This window comes from Ceratotherium simum, chromosome 20, assembly GCF_057802395.1.
Source record: "Ceratotherium simum simum isolate JZ-2026a chromosome 20, ASM5780239v1, whole genome shotgun sequence".
Taxonomy (NCBI): Eukaryota; Metazoa; Chordata; class Mammalia; order Perissodactyla; family Rhinocerotidae; genus Ceratotherium; species Ceratotherium simum.
Genome location: NC_141919.1, coordinates 50948157 through 50966481, shown reverse-complemented (window position 1 = coordinate 50966481; position 18325 = coordinate 50948157). Strand labels below are relative to the sequence as shown.

At 49.6% G+C, this 18325-nt stretch overlaps 1 protein-coding gene across 10 annotated transcripts in view; it reads left to right on the top strand.

Annotated features, from left to right (window-relative positions):
- FAM219A (family with sequence similarity 219 member A) overlaps window positions 1–18306 on the top strand; it is a 51049-nt gene extending 32743 nt beyond the window's left edge. For 3 of the 10 annotated variants that reach the window (XM_087444752.1, XM_004428342.3, XM_087444748.1), the window contains exons 2-6: window positions 10682–10730; window positions 13827–13929; window positions 14147–14227; window positions 14866–14920; window positions 15424–18306. In XM_087444752.1, the coding sequence (XP_087300878.1) occupies window positions 10682–10730; window positions 13827–13929; window positions 14147–14227; window positions 14866–14920; window positions 15424–15582 (447 nt within the window). In that variant the 3' untranslated portion in view covers window positions 15583–18306. Of the gene's footprint in view, window positions 1–10681; window positions 10782–13826; window positions 13930–14146; window positions 14228–14865; window positions 14921–15423 lie in introns of all 10 variants that reach the window. The other 7 variants (XM_087444750.1, XM_004428340.3, XM_087444745.1 and 4 more) reach the window with 3 other exon arrangements.
- Window positions 18307–18325: the final 19 nt, after the last annotated feature.

Genomic DNA, 18325 nt, shown 5'->3' with positions numbered 1-18325 from the left:
CCCTGGTGACCTGCTCCTGCCCAGGCCTGACCCTCTATGAGAGGGAGGATAACAAACCTCTGCCACCATCACTCTCTCCTCTGTGTTCCCACCACCCGTCATGCACTGCTGTCTCTCATGCTTCTCTCCTTGCCTTAAATAAGCTAATTTGTGTGCCTATCATCTCCCCACCTTTAGACTAAAGTCTTCTCGGCAAGATCCGGCTCTTGGTGTTTTTCCCTCCCCAAAGTACATTGTTCCCTGCCCACGCTTTGTTGGTGTTCAGTGAATATCAAGTTTTTTTAACAAGTGGTGAGCTCACTGATGTTTAATTATTGGGATGACAGAAAGGAAAGAATAGGAGACTGCTCTGGCCAAAAAGTCGTGCTTGCCAGGCATAGTGGAGGTTAGAGAGTTTGAACAGGCTGAAATGGAGAGGAAGGGCAGGGGCAGGAAATGCCACAGAGGGGAAAAGCTATTTGATACCTGCCCTCTGAATCCATTGTCCATTGCAGGTAAGTGGCTCTTTACTCTTCCAAGGCCAGAGGAAAGGGACCAGAGATGGCAGCTCTGTGAAGGCATCCCATAGACCACCAGATTATTACTTTGCTATCTTGGGAAATCAAGGAGTCCAAAAGATTTGTGAACCAGTACAGGGCAGTCTCAGTCCCTTGAATAATTGAAATTACCAAAATTCCTTAAATGAGATTTGGGGCCAGGATCTTGATGAGGATCTAGAAGTCAGTCTGGCCCCACTCCAAACGTCAGTGTCCATTGACATTTCTTCTGCTTCAGCTTCCTACCACATGCAGGGCTGAGGGACCAGTCTCAAGGGCCCTCCAACCAAATGCCCTCTATCGATTCCTGGGCAGCATTTCTCCTCAGTGTCCTGTGCCTCCTTCCTTACCTTGGAGAACTGGAATCCACATCCTGGAAGGAAACTGAAAGATCCTCTGGACCATGCTCCCTAAAGCTCTGTTAGCCCCGAACATCTGGTTTTTTCTTCTTTTCCTCTGGGCCCTGCCTTAGGAGCACCCTGAATAGAAGGCCCCCAGAAACTCAATCCAGAATCCCTCAGCCTCTCCAGCTCCCTTGATTTTAGAATCATTTCCCCTCTCCTGTGACAGACCTTGTCCCCAAAGTCTGTATTGGCTGAACCTGAATAAAAAAAGAGGAGAAGGCAGCCAGCCCTGATGACCTAGGTATTAAAGTTCGTCACACTCCATTTCAGCATCCTGGGTTCCATTTCCGGGCGTGGAGCAACGCCACTCATCTGTCAGTAGCTGTGCTGTGGCAGCGGCTCACACAAAAGAACTGGAAGGACTTACAACTGGAATATACAGCTATGTACTGGGGATTTGAGGAGGGAAAAAAAAAAAAGGAAAAGGAACTGCTTCCTCTCCACCACCCACCCTCACACCATCTTCTCCTTCTGCCTCAAGCCCTGCAGTCAATCTTTTTTTTTTTTTTCCATTTTTTTATTGTGGTAAAATATATATGACATAAAATTTACCATTTTAACCATTGTTGATCTATTATTAAAGAACTTTACACCTTCACCCCTTCCTCCATTAGGTGAGGTGGTCTTTCCCTAAAGAGGTTGAAATGGGGGGGTGGGGACAGCAGGATGTGGGGCTCAAAGATCTTGTGAAGTTTTACGTGAAGACCTATGTCTCTGTGGTTCAAGGTAAGGCAGGAGCTTCCTCAACATCTGACTCAGGAGATGAGCTTAAGGGTGGGGATGAAGCAGGTAGGCCAAGCCAGGCCTCCCAGAGGAACCAAGGTTTCTTGATTTCTGGCTCTGACTCCTACCTCCTGGGTCATGAGGCTTGTCCTCTAGGCCTTTATGCACAGGCTTCCCCCAAGCCACAGCTGCTACATTGGGTGTCCCTGAGTTGAGGTATCTGTCTTATCTCCCAAACGAATGCTTTTTGGTCATAGGTTTCCAGGTGAGTGGGAATGGGAAATGAATAGCAGAACCTCAATCTAGGACAAGCAGTCCTACCCATGAAGAAGGCAAAGCAGGATTCTAAATTTTCTTTTCAAAAACTCGCTGGTTCCTTGTCTCCCCATTTCAAAAATGAATCCAGTTCTTTGTCATCCCAGTGCTAGCTCCATATCTTTCACCATTCTGTCCTCTCCCTGTTTCTGAGCTATTTTTGAAAATTAAATAATGGGTAAGGGAGTAGGAGCTGCCATCCCCACTGGGATAACTCCAGAGCCATTTTGGTTAATTCTCCCGCTCCAAGTCTGAAAGCAGAGGAGACTCTGTGAGGTTTGCCTCCTGGCTCTGCAATTGCAGTCAGGGTTCCTCCGGCTGACATGCTGACACAGGCCCAGGACCAGCTGAAGCATGGTGGCCAGCTACCAAGCAGTACTAGTGCTCCATTTAGAACCTTTCCCACGCTTCAGTGTAACAGTCTTCCCTCCTTTTGTTCTTAATTGGTGGCCTCAAGTCAGGAGTATATTGTCTGGCAGATGATGCCCAGAGGGAATTCTATTCTTTGAAAGAAGATTCCCCAGAGGGAACCAGATAAATAAGGACTAGAGCAGAGCTCTCTTGGAAGATGATGGATATATGTGATGACCTGAAGTTCCCTGGCACATTGAAAAATAAAATATTAAAAACCAGCTATAACTCTCAGTCATGACTGGAGGCATTGTAAATTGGAACAATCCTTTGGGAAAACAGTTTGGCAATATGTATCAAGAATCTTAAAAGCGCTCATGCTTTTTGACTTAGTAATTCTATTTGATTTAGGAAATGATCTTAATGTAATATATATGGATTTCAGTGTAGTATTATTTATAATAGTGAAAAATTGCAGGCAACCTGAATGTCCAAAATAAGTGAATGGTTAAAAAGTTATTGTACATTCTCTCTATGGATATTATGCAGCCATTAAACTGATGGTTACAAAAACTATGTAAAAATATGGAGTGATTATGTTCTAATACTGATTTTTAAAAATACAGACTATAAGATACAGTGTGTTTTTCTTTAAATGTTCTATACACATGTATTAGTTGGTACTCTCTGGTTACAGTAACAAAATCCAACTCAAGCTAGTTTAAGCTAAAAAGGAGACTAGGCTGTAAGGACACTAGAGTTTCTCATACTGTCTAAGGGCAGGCATGTAATCAAGCCCTGGAAGGGTAGGGCAGGCTCTAGAACCAGAGCCTGAAACCTAGGGAGCACTTTCTCTCTGTCTTATGTTTGCTTCTCTCTGAACATCAGCTTTATTCTTGTGTCCCTACCCAATGGCTTTCTCTGCTGCCTAGTCCACAGTCTTGAGCTTTACACCTCCTCTTAGTGCCACTTCCCAATTCTGGGGGAGACTGATTGGCTCCACCTGGTCCAAGCAGGGGTAGGACCATACAGAACCAACATGGTACCTGGAGGCCCATCCCTGTGACCATGAGGATGGGAGCACCAGCTCTCAGAGAAGGGAAACCCAAGTGTTGCTACTATAATGCAAACAAAAGACTCAAATATACTAGAATATTAACAGAAGTTGGCTCAAGGTGGTGAAACTAAAGATAACTTTAAAAATTTTTTTAGCATGTTTTAGTTTATAATAGAAAAATCTACTAAACTTGCCATAGCTACAGTTGTTACTAGGCCTGGGGTCAGCAGCACCCTCCTCCATTTTGGTTCTCCCAGTGACAGCCTCCACAAAGATACTAAAGTTTGGTGGTGCTTATTTATGGTAGTGAATTCTATCCTAGGAGCTGTTTAAGGAGAGGAAAATCCTCAGCTACTCATAGAGCCAATCTGAGTTCTCAAACTCTAGCCCTAACATAGAATGCTCTCTACTTCTTTTCAGTGAACTTTACTTTGTCCCAAAATGCTCTGCAGAAGTGTAGTGCGTACAAAAGAGTACTTTCCTCTACATTCTGCTTCCAGCACTCAGTCCAGAGCTTGAAAGAGAGTGGACACTCAGTGTGTTGACTTTATTTGAATTGAGTGTTCTTTTAGAGAAAAATCTAAAAGATTGAGGAGATTTACACTGGCAAGAGAGGCCACCCTGAGCTAGGCAGGATCCTCTGCCCCCTTTCCCACATTTGGGCTTCACAGACTTTTCTCCAGCTTTTCTGTTCTTCTTCCCCAGTTTGTAAGAGCCACTAACAACATTTGGAGAGACTGTCTTCCTTATATTTCCCCAATTCTCCTCCAGATCTCCCCCAAAGACCTTACCCTTGTAAGAGGTCTTTGTCCTTCCCTCCTAGTGAGACCCCTAAGGGTCTTAATATGTCCCCAAAGGATAGAAGTCCTAGCTAACTGCCTGGCATGCAGGCACCTCCTGGAGAAATCCTAGAGAAGCAAAGGTGGGGAATAAAAGTGGGAGCTACTCAACAATTAGACTCAGGAAGTGGGACTCAGGACTTCAAGTCATACCAAGATTAAGAGCTGTCATTGGTCAAATGATTCTCATATTGAGGTGTGAAGTCAGAGACTGATAGGAATGCCTTAGAGACTGGATGAACAGCCATCTGTAGAGAAGTAGAGAGGTCTAACCAATGCCTAGGCTGCTACCAAATATTTTTGGACAGGAGGTTAGGTTTCTGCCCAGCCATGGACATTGGACATAAAGGCATTGAGTTGTACTTTCTGGATCTCCCTCTAAAATATGATATCTAAACATGCTTATTCCCCCCCACTGCCAAGAGAGTGGGGGAAGAGGCATAACCCTGAACAGGTGGACCACCCGCCCCTCCCCTGGTAGTTTCTGATCTGACCTCTGGACAAATTGTGACAGAAACAGAGTTGGTCTTTGATGCTCTATCTTGCTGTGCCCACGTGTCAGAGAGTGGCCTGAGATCCAGCTCTTCCCTGCTTTCCTGTTTCCTTATCAGCACTATCCTTCTTCCTGGTCCTGTTTCTGCTCTAGGTCTGTCCAGCTTCCTGCTTTCACCCGGGAGGACTGAACAGGCTACATATATGACTCTATTCCAGAGGTAGCCTTTCAGCATTTCACAACTGAAAACTGCCTCCGCCCACTCCCTCCTAAAACTAGAGGAAAATTCAAGTGTGTTCAGTGAAGAAAGATTAGATAAAGTTGGTACAAGCACTTTGCCTCTTCATACCTCATTCTAAATCCATTTCACTTTCCATCTTCCTGAGAATAAGTGCTTGGAAGTGAGGACAGAGGTTATCTTTCCTGTGGGAAAGCTAAAATTGAATATTGTCTCTACCCTGAATCATCCATGTTCAGTCCACAAGACAAAGGCAGAATTGTTCAGCACCACGGAGAGCGCCTTTGATCCTGGCGCTGAGATCAAGGGTGGGTGAAAGATAAGGATTTGTAGCTGGGAGCCCAGCCAGTCTGATCTCTTTCCACTCCTGGCCAGCTACCAGGTATCCCTCTTTTCCTCAACCTGTTAATATTCACCCTCTTCCTTTACCTAGCTAGGCTTTTAGGAATGAACTTTTTAAACTTTCCACCCACCTTTCTGCCTCCACGTAATCTGCCTCCCCCACTCATCTTCACCTCCTTTCCATTTTCAGTAAGGAACCTTCCTCTTCTGGTCCAAGGTTCTGGTTCCATCTCCTCTTGTCTCCTCAAAGACTATGACCCATCAAACATCTCCTTTTCTTTTTTTTTTTAATTATTATTTTTTATTTATTTATTTACTTTTCCCCCCAATGCCCCAGTAGATAGCTGCACATCCTTCTAGTTGCTGCATGTGGGACATGGCCTCAGCATGGCCGGAGAAGCGGTGCCTCGGTGTGCGCCCGGGATCCGAACCCGGGCTGCCAGCAGCGGAGCGCGCGCACTTAACCGCTAAGCCACGGGGCCAGCCCCAAACATCTCCTTTTCTACCCAGCTTCTTTCCCCTCATCTAGGACAGTGGTCAGGTGTTCCCTAGTTCCAAAGAAATCCATCAACTCCAAAGCTCCCTCTGTCTGTCATTCACTCTCATTCCTTCCCCTCTCTGTCTGGCTCCTTGAAAGAAGTGCCTGTGTTCACTGTCTCTGTTTCCTCATCTCCTTTTCCCTCCTAAATCTTCTATAATCTGGTTCCTACCCTTCTACTAAAACTGTGTTTGCTGCAGCCACCTATGACTTCCTTATTTCTAAATATTGTCTTTATCTTATGGACCCATCTGTTCATTTGACACTGTTGATTTCTTCCACCTTGAAACTCTACTTGAATGGCTTCCTAGATCTTTTCCTACATCTCGTCTTTCTGCTCCTACTCAGTCTCCTTCTTCCAGTCATTCCCTTAAGGTTTAATGTTCCCAAGGGCTCTATTCTTGCTTCTTATCTTTTTTCTCTGCTCATTCTCTCTGAGAGAGCTTATTCTCCTCTGTGGCTTCCATCACCATCAGCCCACACCTCTTTCTTGAGATCCCAAACCTCAAATCCTACTGACTAATGATATCATCTGGGTGTCCAAAAGACACTTCAAAACTCAACATGTCCCAAGTGGAACTCATCTGGCTTTCCCTGGCAATGTAGCTATGCCTCCTCCGGCATTGTCTGTCTTAGTGATTAGTACCTCTTTCCCAGTTACTACAGACAGAAAATCAGGTATGTATGGACTCCACCTTCTACATTTTATCTCTAAAGTCTGCCACTCCTCCTCTTTTACATCCTCCTTTTTGTCCTTTTATCTTCTGCTTCTGCTTAGTTCAGGTCCCTGTCATCTCTTGCTGGCACTGTTGTAGTGGTTTCCTCATTGTCCTTACCTCCAGACTCAGTCCCCTGCCATCCGTCTTCTACATGGTTATCAGAGGGTCCTTCTCCATCTCAAATCTGATCATGTTACTCTCCTGCTTAAGGCTTTGTTGGCTCCCCATTATCTTCTGAGTAAAGAGCAAAATCAAGGCCCATCCTCCTCCATGAGCTGAGCCCTCCCAACCCCACAACTTTATTCCCTGCCACTTTTCATCATACCGTCTAGGTTTCAACGGTAGCAAAATACTGACTGTTCCTTGAATATGCAGTGCTAGTTTCATGCTTCTGAGCCTTTGCAGATGTTCCCTGAATGTCCTTCCTCCTTCCTCTTAAGCTAACTGGTGAACTGATGTTCTGAGATCTTTTCAAGTGTCTTCCTCTGTGCAGTTTTCTCTGACCACCCTCTCTTTGTCCCTTTCCCTCTTCTGTGGCTCTTGTTACCTTTATGGATAATTACTGGAAGCTCCTTAAGGATGGGCCCATTTTCTGTTATCTTTACAAGCCCCAGGCCTACCATTGTTCAATAAGTGAGGGAAATGTAGCAGAGTGGAGTGAGGACACAGAGAGCAGGCAGGATGCCCGCTGGTCAGGTCCCTCCTCACCCTCTGGAGGGAGCACCTTTTCCACAGATACATCCCACATAACCAGGCCCCAGCCTGTGTGGTACCAGGCTGCAGCTGTGGGCCAGTCACTCCCAGGGCACACTGCCCATGATTGTATGGGCCTCATGGAACCTGTACTAATAACAAGTTTAGAGCTAGCACAGAGACAGTGCTCAATATGTACTATTCTAAGTGTTTACATATATCACCTCATTTTAGCCTCACAAGAACCTTTGACATAGGTATTAGTATTAGTCCCATTTTCCAAATGAGGAAACTGAAGCCCAGTTCATACAGCTAGTAAGTGGAGGAGTCAGTATTTATAAACAGAATGGGTTGATAAGTTGATATTTGTTGAAGCTGGTGTTAGGTACCCACGATCTCACTATATTGTTTTCTCTACTTTTGTGTAAGTCTAATAGTTTCCACAACAAAATATTTTTTAAAGACCAGATGGGATTAAATCAATGGACTTAACCTTTTTTTTCTTTTTAAGCAACAGAACACTTTCTCCAACAAAAATCTTGTGGAAAGGCTGATATGTACATGAAATAAAAGTGGATCTACTCTGGTTGAAGGGAAGCCAGACCCCTCCTTTTTCTCCCCTCTCACACTCAGCCCCACCCAAGGCACAGGGCTCAGGGAACACAGTTTAATGAAAATCACTGGGCCAGACTAACTCCCAGAATTCTTCTGGCACTTTTGCCTTCCTCTAGTTATATTGGCTTTGCGCTGGCCATTAGCCTAAATATCCTGTCCCAGAAACAGTGAGGCTGGGCTATTAATCATTTCTGCAGTCTGTGGAGAACTTGTTTGAAGGTTTGCAGAAACATGGGCTGCTATTAGAGATGCATTTCAATGTCTGTCTCTGCTGAGTGTTTATTAATAATCTTGCTAATCCCCGCTCTAGTTCCCGGATCTAGCTAACTCCGTCAAATGTCCTTGGGGAGCATTTTAAATTCTCCCTGATTTCTTGGAGCCAGACGCTTCCTTCTGCCTGGATTCCTCTCTGATACTTATATTCATGAATATTTCACATTTAATCTCCCTGATTACATTTCCATGTGATGCTCATGGTGCACTGGCTGCGTTTCTCAGGGAAGACATACAGGAAGCCCACGGTAAAGGCTTGAGTTTGCAGGTACAGTGCCAGAGACCTTTGTTCTTGCCACTGAGGTGGCCTTCTATCATGGACAGTGATGGGAGATGCTGAATGGTGGGCTTTGGAAGGGGCCTCTCAGTCTAGGGCTTTGCACCCTGGTTCAATGACCCTAAGGGACTGGCAGTTTCACTTAGGGATCAAATGCCACCAGGACCTGCCCAATGGCCTCAAAACCACATGTGGGTCCCTGTGACCGGAGTTTCTCTACAGCTTTCCAGCTGCCACCCAGGCCCCATCCTTCCTGCACTGTCTCCCTCCAATGTTCCCATTGCCACCCAGTACCTCTAGCTTCAGAGAAGAAACTCTGATGAAATCATCTGCACTGAGGAGGAAAAGTTAGCCCCAAATGCCTGAGGCCTTGTGTTTTTAAAGTCAGCCCCAGGGAAAGGACAGTGAGGCTTACCACTCTCATGGGATGGATGGGGTGGAGTGTTATGGAGGAGATGTGTGATTGGAAGGCCATAGATTTAGAAGTCACCAGTATAAACATATTAATCCAAACTGTAGGAGACATCAGGGTTCCCCAAGGAGAGAGAGGAGAGCTGTGGGCAGGACCCTGCAGAGGAGACAGAAATGATGGTCAAAGAGGCAAGATGACCCAAGAAGCACAAGTGTCCTGAAAGCCAGGGGAAGAAACCATTTCCAAATGGATGTGGTATGTGTGCCATGTGACAAATACTACAGAAAAAGTAATGTGACTAAGGAAATTGGACATGTGCTCATGCTTCCCTGGTAGGGTCCCACAGGCACGTTTATGGACTTTACTCTTTGAGAAGCTCTCCCACAGGCTGCTTTGGGAGTGAGCCCTCCCTGTGGCCTAAGGGGAAAGCCAGAGCCCAGCTGTCAGGTCTCCACATCCCCTGCAGGTAGCGCCTGCGAGGCTGTTTTGGCTGCAAAGAGGCACGTGAGGGCCACTAGCGGCCTGCTTTTCCACAGCTGCAGGGACAGGTGCTGGCAGTAAGGAGTCTCCCAAGGAGGATCTGCACCAGGGAGGCAGAGGATGAGGACTGAACAGGTTTGCAGCAACCACAGCTAAAGTGGCAATCAGGGCAGAGGACAGAGACCCATGTTCTACCCTCAGGAACTCACAAACCACTATGGCAACACAGCCCACCCAGGGCATTGCACTCTGGATGGCCTGAAGGAATACAGGTAAAGCCAGGATTTCCCTCCCAAACATTCTAGACTTTTCCCTTTCCTCTTAGTGACAAGCGTGTTTTCATTCCCACTGCCTCGTTCTAAAAGGAGCAGAGGCCACCATAATGGTTATATATCCTTCCCTTGCTAGATCACCAGCAGCCACTCAGATGACACTGTGGGGCCAGTCCTGGAGCTTTCTACCTGCCTGTGTCTGCTCTCTGCATCCCCAGAGGCAGAACAGGCACAGCCTTGGACCCACTCTGCAATCCTCAGACCTTGGGCTTACCACTGTGGTCTGAGCAGGTGCCTAGGATGGCAGCACCCATGTCAGTGCTTGGTCATTAGTTTCTCAGGGAGAATGTGAGTGACTCCAGCCCCTTCCAACTGACTGAGGCAGGGTGGCCCAGGGCCCTGGATCTTGTAGCAGAGGTTTGGGGTGTTTTGGAGCAAATAGTGAGGCTGGATTAGTAAGCAGCACAAGACCAACTAGCCGCCAGCTGACTTGTCATTATTTGCATACTCAGCCACCCTTTCAGGTTCTCCCAGGAGACACTCCTTAGGTCTTATCTGTGAAATGGAGAAGGCCTCATGAGAACTCTTTGTCCAGTGGCTGCAGCCTTGAAGTCTGGCCTGGCTTGGCCAGTCAGTTCTCTGGATCCTGTGACGAGACCTGTCCAGTGCTGGGGAAACAAGGAGAAGGCATATCTTGGGAGCACTGACTCTGACCTTAAACCAGACTTAAACTCACAGGAACCTAGAAAGATCTTTCCAAACAAGTACACAGGAAGGGCACTAGCAGCAGGGCAACTAATACGGGAGGTTGGAGAAGGAGGTCCTGTGGGTTTAAGGAATTGAGGTGGGCTTTCTGGGAGAGGCTGGATTGCACAGGACTTTGAAGACAGACACCAGTGGGTGTAAGTGGTCTTACACTCAGCTCACGGTCTTCCTCCCAGGGCGGGCAGGTCTGCCCCTCCCTCCCTGAATCTCCTGCCTGCTGCCAGGGGCGAATACCCCCAGAGGCCCAAAGGACAGGTGGGAAGGCCAGCTTCAGGGCTGAGAGCAGCCCGCTGTGTTCACTTCCTAACAAATCCCAGTCTCTCTGCTTTCTTCCCGCAGGACCCAGCCGCCGCCTCCATCTCAGACGGAGACTGTGACGCCCGGGAGGGTGAGTCAGTAGCCATGAATTACAAACCATCCCCGCTCCAAGTGAAGCTGGGTGAGTGTGTCTGGGGGGTGAGGGAGATGTGGGGAGTGGACAAGGTGCTCTGGGCTGGGTCTGCAACGAGGTGCCACAAATAAACCAACTCAGGCTAGGTGATTCCAAGACTCAAGTCACCAAGTCATTGGCACTGCCAGGCACCTTATCTCCTGCAAGCAACGAGGGAAGTTACAGTTCTCTGCAGGGCCCAAAACTCTAGGAGGCATCTCTGAGGCCAAGAAGGCTCTAGGTATTCCAGGGGATAGCTGCAGGGATAAAAGCATGGAACCCCAGAGAGAGGGTTGGAAGTGCCATCAAACACTGGACCAGGCTGAGAGGAAGCTGCCTTTGAGGTGGGTGTCAGTTGCTATGTCTCAGGGTAGAAAGGAATGAGGGCCAAAGCCAAGAAGCTGAGCCCCTCTCCCCATTCCTGCCTCAGCCTGTCGGGAGATCTCAGGGCCTGGTTGGCTCATTTTGGGGAGCCCTCCCCTTCCTGTCTTAGGAAACCCAAATATCTCCCCCCTTTCCAGGGTCACCTCTCCTTGGGTGTTTATCTCATGTCCACTCCAGCGTCAGTTTATTCTCCTTTAAAGCCCCATGGCTCCCGGCCATTGCCCCTCACTCCTGCAATGCTGTTCCCACAAACAGTGCCCTACCCTTCAGGGACCAGAGTTTCACTTAGCGAAGGCTGCCGTACATAACAGACTTCTACTAAAAATTTGGTTTTGTGAAGAGAAGTTACAACACAGTGCATCCAGGAAAGAATTTACAATTAAATACAAGTCATCATTATCCTTCAAACTCCTCTGTCATCCCTGCCACCTTCCTGTTCATCTTTCTGTCAGGCTCCAGCTGTCCACCAAATACTGGACCCCTCCTCATCCTAAGAGCACTTTCCCATCTATCGTACATCCTTCTCCCTTTGCACCTGCCAGGACTCCTTTTCACGGTCCTGTTCTTTTATTCAGCTTTTTTTTTTTTTACCTTGCTTCTCTCCTTCCAGACCACATCCAGGGAGCCCTTCAGGCTGTTTTCTAAACAAGAGAGCATCTCTCAGTGGAATTTATTCATCTTCCCAAGACACTAGACTCAAACTGCAGCCAGTTTTATTTGTTTTTTTTTTTTGTTTAATTTAACAATACAAGTATTTTAACAAGTATAACTTCTCCTTTACTCTTTCCCATCACATTCTCCTCCCCAGGGATAATCATTCCAAGCTTTTTTAGTTTTTCTAGTTTTATTTTGTATTTTAACATAAGTGGTATCATACTGTACACATTTTCTGAAACTTTTTTTGTTTTTGTTTTCATTTTCCACTTAATGTCTTGGAACCTCTTCCAATACCAGTATGCAGAGAATGACTTCATTCTTTTAAATGGTTGCATAGTAGTTTGTAGTTTGGCTTTGCCAGTTTATTGTTTGCATTTTTTCACAATTTTAAACAATTCCAACATGCTTTTAAAGTTTGCATTTTTTCACAATTTTAAACAATTCCAACATGCTTTTAAAGTAACACTTTTTTCCTCCTCATTATTTTACCACCAAAGCTCCTCATGAAAATTCACAGCCTTGTCCCTGTTGCACTCAAGAAAATAACCACCAGGAACTTTAAGGCAAATTGCACCCCCTAGAGGCTTGGCGTGGTAATGGCAGCTGCTGCCTACTGGAAAGAGGCTGGGGAAAAACTGGAAGAGTCAGATGAGCAGTGGCAAAGAAAGAGGAGCAGAGACTGGGAGATGAGGGGCAGAGACATGGAGCCGAGGGGAAATTCCAAGTCCCAGTAGCTGGAAACGTCCACCCCGTCCTTCCTCTCTGGAGTTCATGGTTGTTTTGTGAGAGCTTTCCCCTAGTATCCCTCTCCACCAACAGTCCCTTTTCCTACCTCTGGGCTTTATTACAGATGAGTAGGAGAGGGTGGGTGGGCCCCCTCCAGGATCCAGGCAGCTATGGCTACTGGAAACAGTGCCACACACGAGGCAGTGGGCCACCTGGTGGCCAGCTGCTTGAATCTGGTAGGCTCTGGAGCCTTGGAGAACTCAGAGGCTGGCAGAAGAGTCAGAAGTATAGCCAGAGGGGCTCCCCCAGCCTCCTGCCCCTTACGCTGCCAGCCCCATTCTTCCCCTCCCACTCCACAACCTTAAGTGGCTCCTTTTCCTTCTGTAATAATCCCAAACTCACCTCTCTGACCTTCAAAGCCTTCATGCTCTGAGTTTGTAATCAGAGGGAGCCCCCCAGCCCCTTAGCACAGGACCTGAGACATGATTGGTGACACAGATGTTTGTTGAATAAGTGAATGACCAAATAAATGTATCCTACTTTTCCAACCTGACTTCCTTCCATCTTCAGCCCTCCATCCCATCCAGATCCACATTTATTATGCTCGTTTCTAAATGCTTTTTTTTTCCTTTTTCTTTTTGGTGAGGAAGATTGCCCCTGAGCTAACATCTGTTGCCAATCTTCCTCTTTTTGCTTGAGGAAGGTTGCGCCTGAGCTAACATCCATGCCAATCTTCCTCTATTTTGTGTGTGGGATGCCCCACAGCATGGCTTGATGAGTGCTGTGTAGGTCCGCACCCAGGATCCGAACCTGCGAACCCCAGGCCACCGAAGTGGAGCCGAAGTGGAGCATGCGAACTTAACCACTACACCACCGGGCCAGCCCCTCTAAATGCACTTTTATATACACTATCCTTCCTTCCTAGAATGCCCTCCTCTCTCCAGCTCAAGTTGTCACCTGCAGGAAGCCCTGACTGCTCCATCCTTCTGCCCCTCTCTCCTTCTCTAGCCTTTCTCTGGCATCAAGCACACACCGACTGCCCCACATGGGAGTACAGCTCCTCATAGACAGGGGTCAGCCTCCTCCTGTTGCCCCTCACTATCTGCCTTGGCTTGTGCAGGGCCAAGTACTGTCTCCACCAAGCAGGAGGGCCTGGAGTTGGGATCCCTGCCTCAGTTCCTAGAAAAGCAAGGGGTTTCACAATGGAGGCCCAGCCCAGGCTGCCTGAGCAGTAAGGTAGGGTGGCCCTGGGGCAGGACACAGCTTCCTTCCCACGTTCCCCTGCAGAGAAGCAGCGGGAGCTGGCCCGGAAGGGCTCCCTGAAGAATGGCAGTATGGGTAGCCCCGTCAACCAGCAGCCCAAGAAGAACAACGTTATGGCCCGGACAAGGTAAAGACCCTCTGCCCCTCCCGGACCCTACCAGTCAGCAGCTATCTCGGCTGGTCCTGAGCCTCCCTCTCTTCCTTCCTTCCTCAGGCCCAGCTCCTCTGTGAGAGGAGAGTCTCAACAGGATCCAAGGGGGGTGGAGGGGTCAGGGCCCTACCCAGTTCCTTGCCAGGTTTGTGTGCTCCAGTTGCCAATCCAATCCCCCAAATTCTCCACCCAGGCTGGTCGTCCCCAATAAAGGCTACTCCTCTCTTGACCAGAGCCCAGACGAGAAGCCACTGGTAGCTCTTGATACAGACAGGTGTGTACGGGGACCCTGGGGGAGCTGGGCAAGCCACAGGAAGCATGTGAACATCCAAATGAGCTGTACAGGCCACATCTGCTATATTGTTAGAATTGGGGTGTTCCTCAGACAGCCAGATGCTCTCTGAGGGTGAATCCCTCAGGGAATGGAATTTTGTACCTGGAGGTGGGGGGGAGCAGAGAGAGGAAAAGGGCACTGGTGCAGTCTGCTGCTGGCCTGGACAACTGATCCAATGGCTGCCCCTAGAAAGGGCCCTGGTGCGATGCTTAATGCTCTGCACCCTCTAAGGGAAGGGACCTATTGCTGGGAACACACCCCGATGGACCTGGACTTTAGGAAAACCCAACAAGCCAGGATGATTTGGGCCTGATAAAAAGGTGGAGGGATGAGGGCAAGAGAGTAGCAGCTCTATTTAGAAGGAGGTTAAGGGTGGCAATTTATTTAGAAGGGGGGTGGGGGTAAGGAACCTGTCTTAAAACTGCATTTGCACAGCAAGCATAGTTTTTGTTTAGATCGTGCTGTTTATTTGGAAGCGTGGGGGAGGGGTGGGGTATTGACTGATGGGGGAGGGTGCAGGGAGCTTTCTATTTAGTTTCCCGGAATCACTTCCTCTCTGTCTTCTTTCCTCCACGCAGCGATGATGACTTTGACATGTCCAGATATTCCTCCTCTGGCTACTCCTCTGCTGAGGTGAGGCCCCATCCCTTCCCGCCCTAGACACAGCGGAGCAGGCCCACCTCCACCTAGGGGAAGGGGTGAGGCCAGCGCCGAATCTCGCCCCAGAGGAGCAATGGGCAAAGCTAGGCGGATCCCCACGGGGGCGGGGCCTTATGGTTAGGGGCGGGGCTTGGGCCCTGGGTTGGAGCAGGGCTCTCAAATAGACTGGGGTGTGAAATATAGGTGACACCTTGTGAGGGAGGGCCTGAAATAGGGGCAGGGCCGAGCAGAGGCAGGACCTAAGGTGGGAAGTTGTCGGTAGAATGGGGTGGGGTCTGGAGTGGGGCGGGGCCTCGTAAGGATGTGCCTGTAAGAAAGTGAGGCCAGAACTGAGGGTGGGGCCTGAGGAGGGGCGAAGCCTGGGGTTTCAGAGAGACCTGGGATGGGACAGGCTGGGCGCGGATGGCCTGGGGATGCGGCCCGGGCGTGGGTCGTGCCTCTGGATCGCCTCGAGCCTCCCTCCCCTTTGTCTACAGCAGATCAATCAAGATTTGAACATCCAGCTGCTGAAGGACGGCTACCGGTTAGACGAGATCCCCGACGACGAGGACCTGGACCTCATTCCCCCCAAGTCCGTGAACCCCACCTGCATGTGCTGCCAGGCCACGTCCTCCACCGCCTGCCACATTCAGTAGCGGGCGGGCCGCCGCGGCCTCCCGGGGCGGGGCCGCCGCGGGCCAGGTTGGACAGGGCAGGGGCCATCCCACCCCAGCTCGTCCACCTGCCCCGGGCCCCCGCGCCCCTACAGCCGCCAACCTCGTAACAGTCATTGCTTCCTCCTATGGTAGGACGTGTACCTCTGTGTGTTCATGGAGCCGGAGAAACCAAAACCGGGTCTCTCTCCACCCCGGGGGCTGAGGAGAGGTGGGGGCTGTTTGTTCAGTTACTTGGGGGACCTCGCCCAGCACCCTGCCCCCCTCTCCAAAGCTGCAGTCTGGTGCGGGAGAGGGGGAGCTGGACGGCAGGGAAGCCAACAGTAATGAATGGGGGAGGGATCACAAAGCCAGGGCTTGGCCCCACCCTAGCGAAGCCATGAACCCCCCAGCCCCAGCCTGACAGGGAAAGGGGCTTGGAGGGAGAAAGGCCCAAGGCAGTGGGGGCGGGGCCCAGCACCTCGGAGCCCGCTCCACGCGCCCCCTGCCGGCCCATATACCTATTTGCGTGTCTCCCCTCATCTCCAGATGGGAAGCCTGGCAAAGCTGCCCAGCCGGACATCGCCCCCACCCATCGGATCACTGCCCTCTTCCCTCTCTTTGCCCCATTCACCCCCTTCCTTGCTTTCTGAGTTGTAAGGGAGGGTAAGGTGGGCCTTAGAGCCAGGCCAGAGTTTGGGGTGCTATGATCTGTCCTCAGCTGTCCCTAACCAATGCATCTATCTCTCTGCCAACTTCCCCCCACACACACTCTGTTCACTGGTCTCTGTCACAGGCTGGAAGGAGGAGGTAAGGCTGGCCTTGAATGCCCCGTTCCCATCTCACTCCAACCCAAGATTCTGGACGCTGCTTGCCAGTAAGAATCTTCCAGGAAGCAAGCTTAGGAGAATATAGTGGCTGCATGTGTGTGGTAGGGAGAGGTTGGCGGAATGTGTATGTGCCTGAGGCTGTCAGGGTGTGTGTCTGTCTCTCCAGATGTCTGTTTCTGTCATGGGTGTGAGTGTCCAGGGTGGGGAAGTGACTGTGTGGTCTGTTAACAGTGTGAGAGGCTGCTCATCCACAGTGCAGTGGATGAGAGCCCAGGACTGGGAGTCAGAAGCCTGGGTTCTGGTCCTAGCTCTGCCATCTCTCTATGATCTTCAACAAGCCACCTGGGTTCTCCAGTCTTCAGTTTCCTTCACCATAAAATGAGCAGTATCTGAAATTATTTTTAAGGTCCTTTCAAACCTGAAGGAATTTTTTCACAGGAATTTCTGTGGAGGTGTACAGGAGGTCTCTGTGTGTCTTTGAGTACACCTAGAGGGCTTTCTGAGTCTTACGTCTGTGTAGAAAGGAGAGGGGAAGTTCCTACGGGACCTGTGTGTGTCTGAGTACATGCGGATCTATTTGTGAATACGTGTGTGTGTCTGTGAATGTGTGTGGGGGCTATCTATTGTGTGTGTAGCTATATGGGGAGTCTATGAGTCAGAATGTGTGTACTGCTGCTTCTGCCACTGTTGCTGGTTGCAGGGAGGGGGTGCCAGAAAAGCTGAGGATGAAAATCAAGAGGGAGGAGGCGACCAAGGCCCTCCCCTGGGACTGGGCAATATAGACCAGCCCCCATGTGAAGAAAAACAAAAGCACAGATAGACTAAGACTGCTCAGGTCTATGCCCCACAAATACCATATCCCAGGGCCAGAGTGTACCCTCCCCATTCCTCCATGCTGACACCCCACACGTGCTGGTGTGTCCACACTCATCTATACCACTCACATGCTGCAGGCCTGTGGAGGACAACCCACAGCCCACTCCCTGCTGGCTCTTCCTGCGGGTGGGAGCTGGAAGGGGGAGAGGGCAGGAAGAGAGAATAAGGCTGCTGGCTTAAAAGGGCAGCACCTCTACCTGCACCATGCCCAGGGCTGCCAACTCCAAGGTGTGGAGGTGCAGCTCTCCACCCTCAACTCCTCCAACCTGCCCCTGCCTCCACCAGGCCAGGGCCCTGCCGAGATGAGGAGAAAATGCCGAAGGAGGCAAGGACACAGAAGGCACCTGCAGGGCCCCCATCTGAGCCCATCTCGCCCACCCTGGTCAGCATCCCTACCCCCCATCATCTGGGCCCCAGAACCAAGCCTCCTACTACCACCACCACCACCCTGGGCTCCTCAACTCCCCCTTCTAGAACATGGGTACCTCTTTTTTTCTGGGCAGGGCACCCACAAGGGCTCATTTAGACTGCTGCCTTTGCTAATGACTTGCTGTGTGACTCTGGCCTACTGCTCAACCTCTGGCCCTGAGGAACCAGGGGAAAGCTCGCTCCCTACAGGATATACCTAGTCCCCTGGCAGGCAAGTGCTTCTGACCGAGGCAGTGTAGGAGTGGTGGAGAGAGGTAGGAAGCTGGCAGCCAGCACCTTTGGGGTCTAGGGAGAGTGCGTGGTTCCCTTCTCCCCTGTCTGGAAGGTTGGAGGGGAGGAATCGAGGCCTTAGCTTGCCCCCTGCCACCATTCCCCCTTGTAGATACTGCCTTAACACTCCCTTTACCCTCAGCTCTGGCTGCCACCCAGCCAGGTTTCTCCGTGCTCACTAATTTATTTCCAGGAAGGTGTGTGGAAGACATGAGCCGTGTATAATATTTTTTTTTTAACATTTCCATCGCAGTATTGACCATCATCCTTGGTTGTGTATCGTGTAACACAAATAATGATATTAAAAGCATCAAACAAGCCAGCCTCAGCTCCCTACCTGG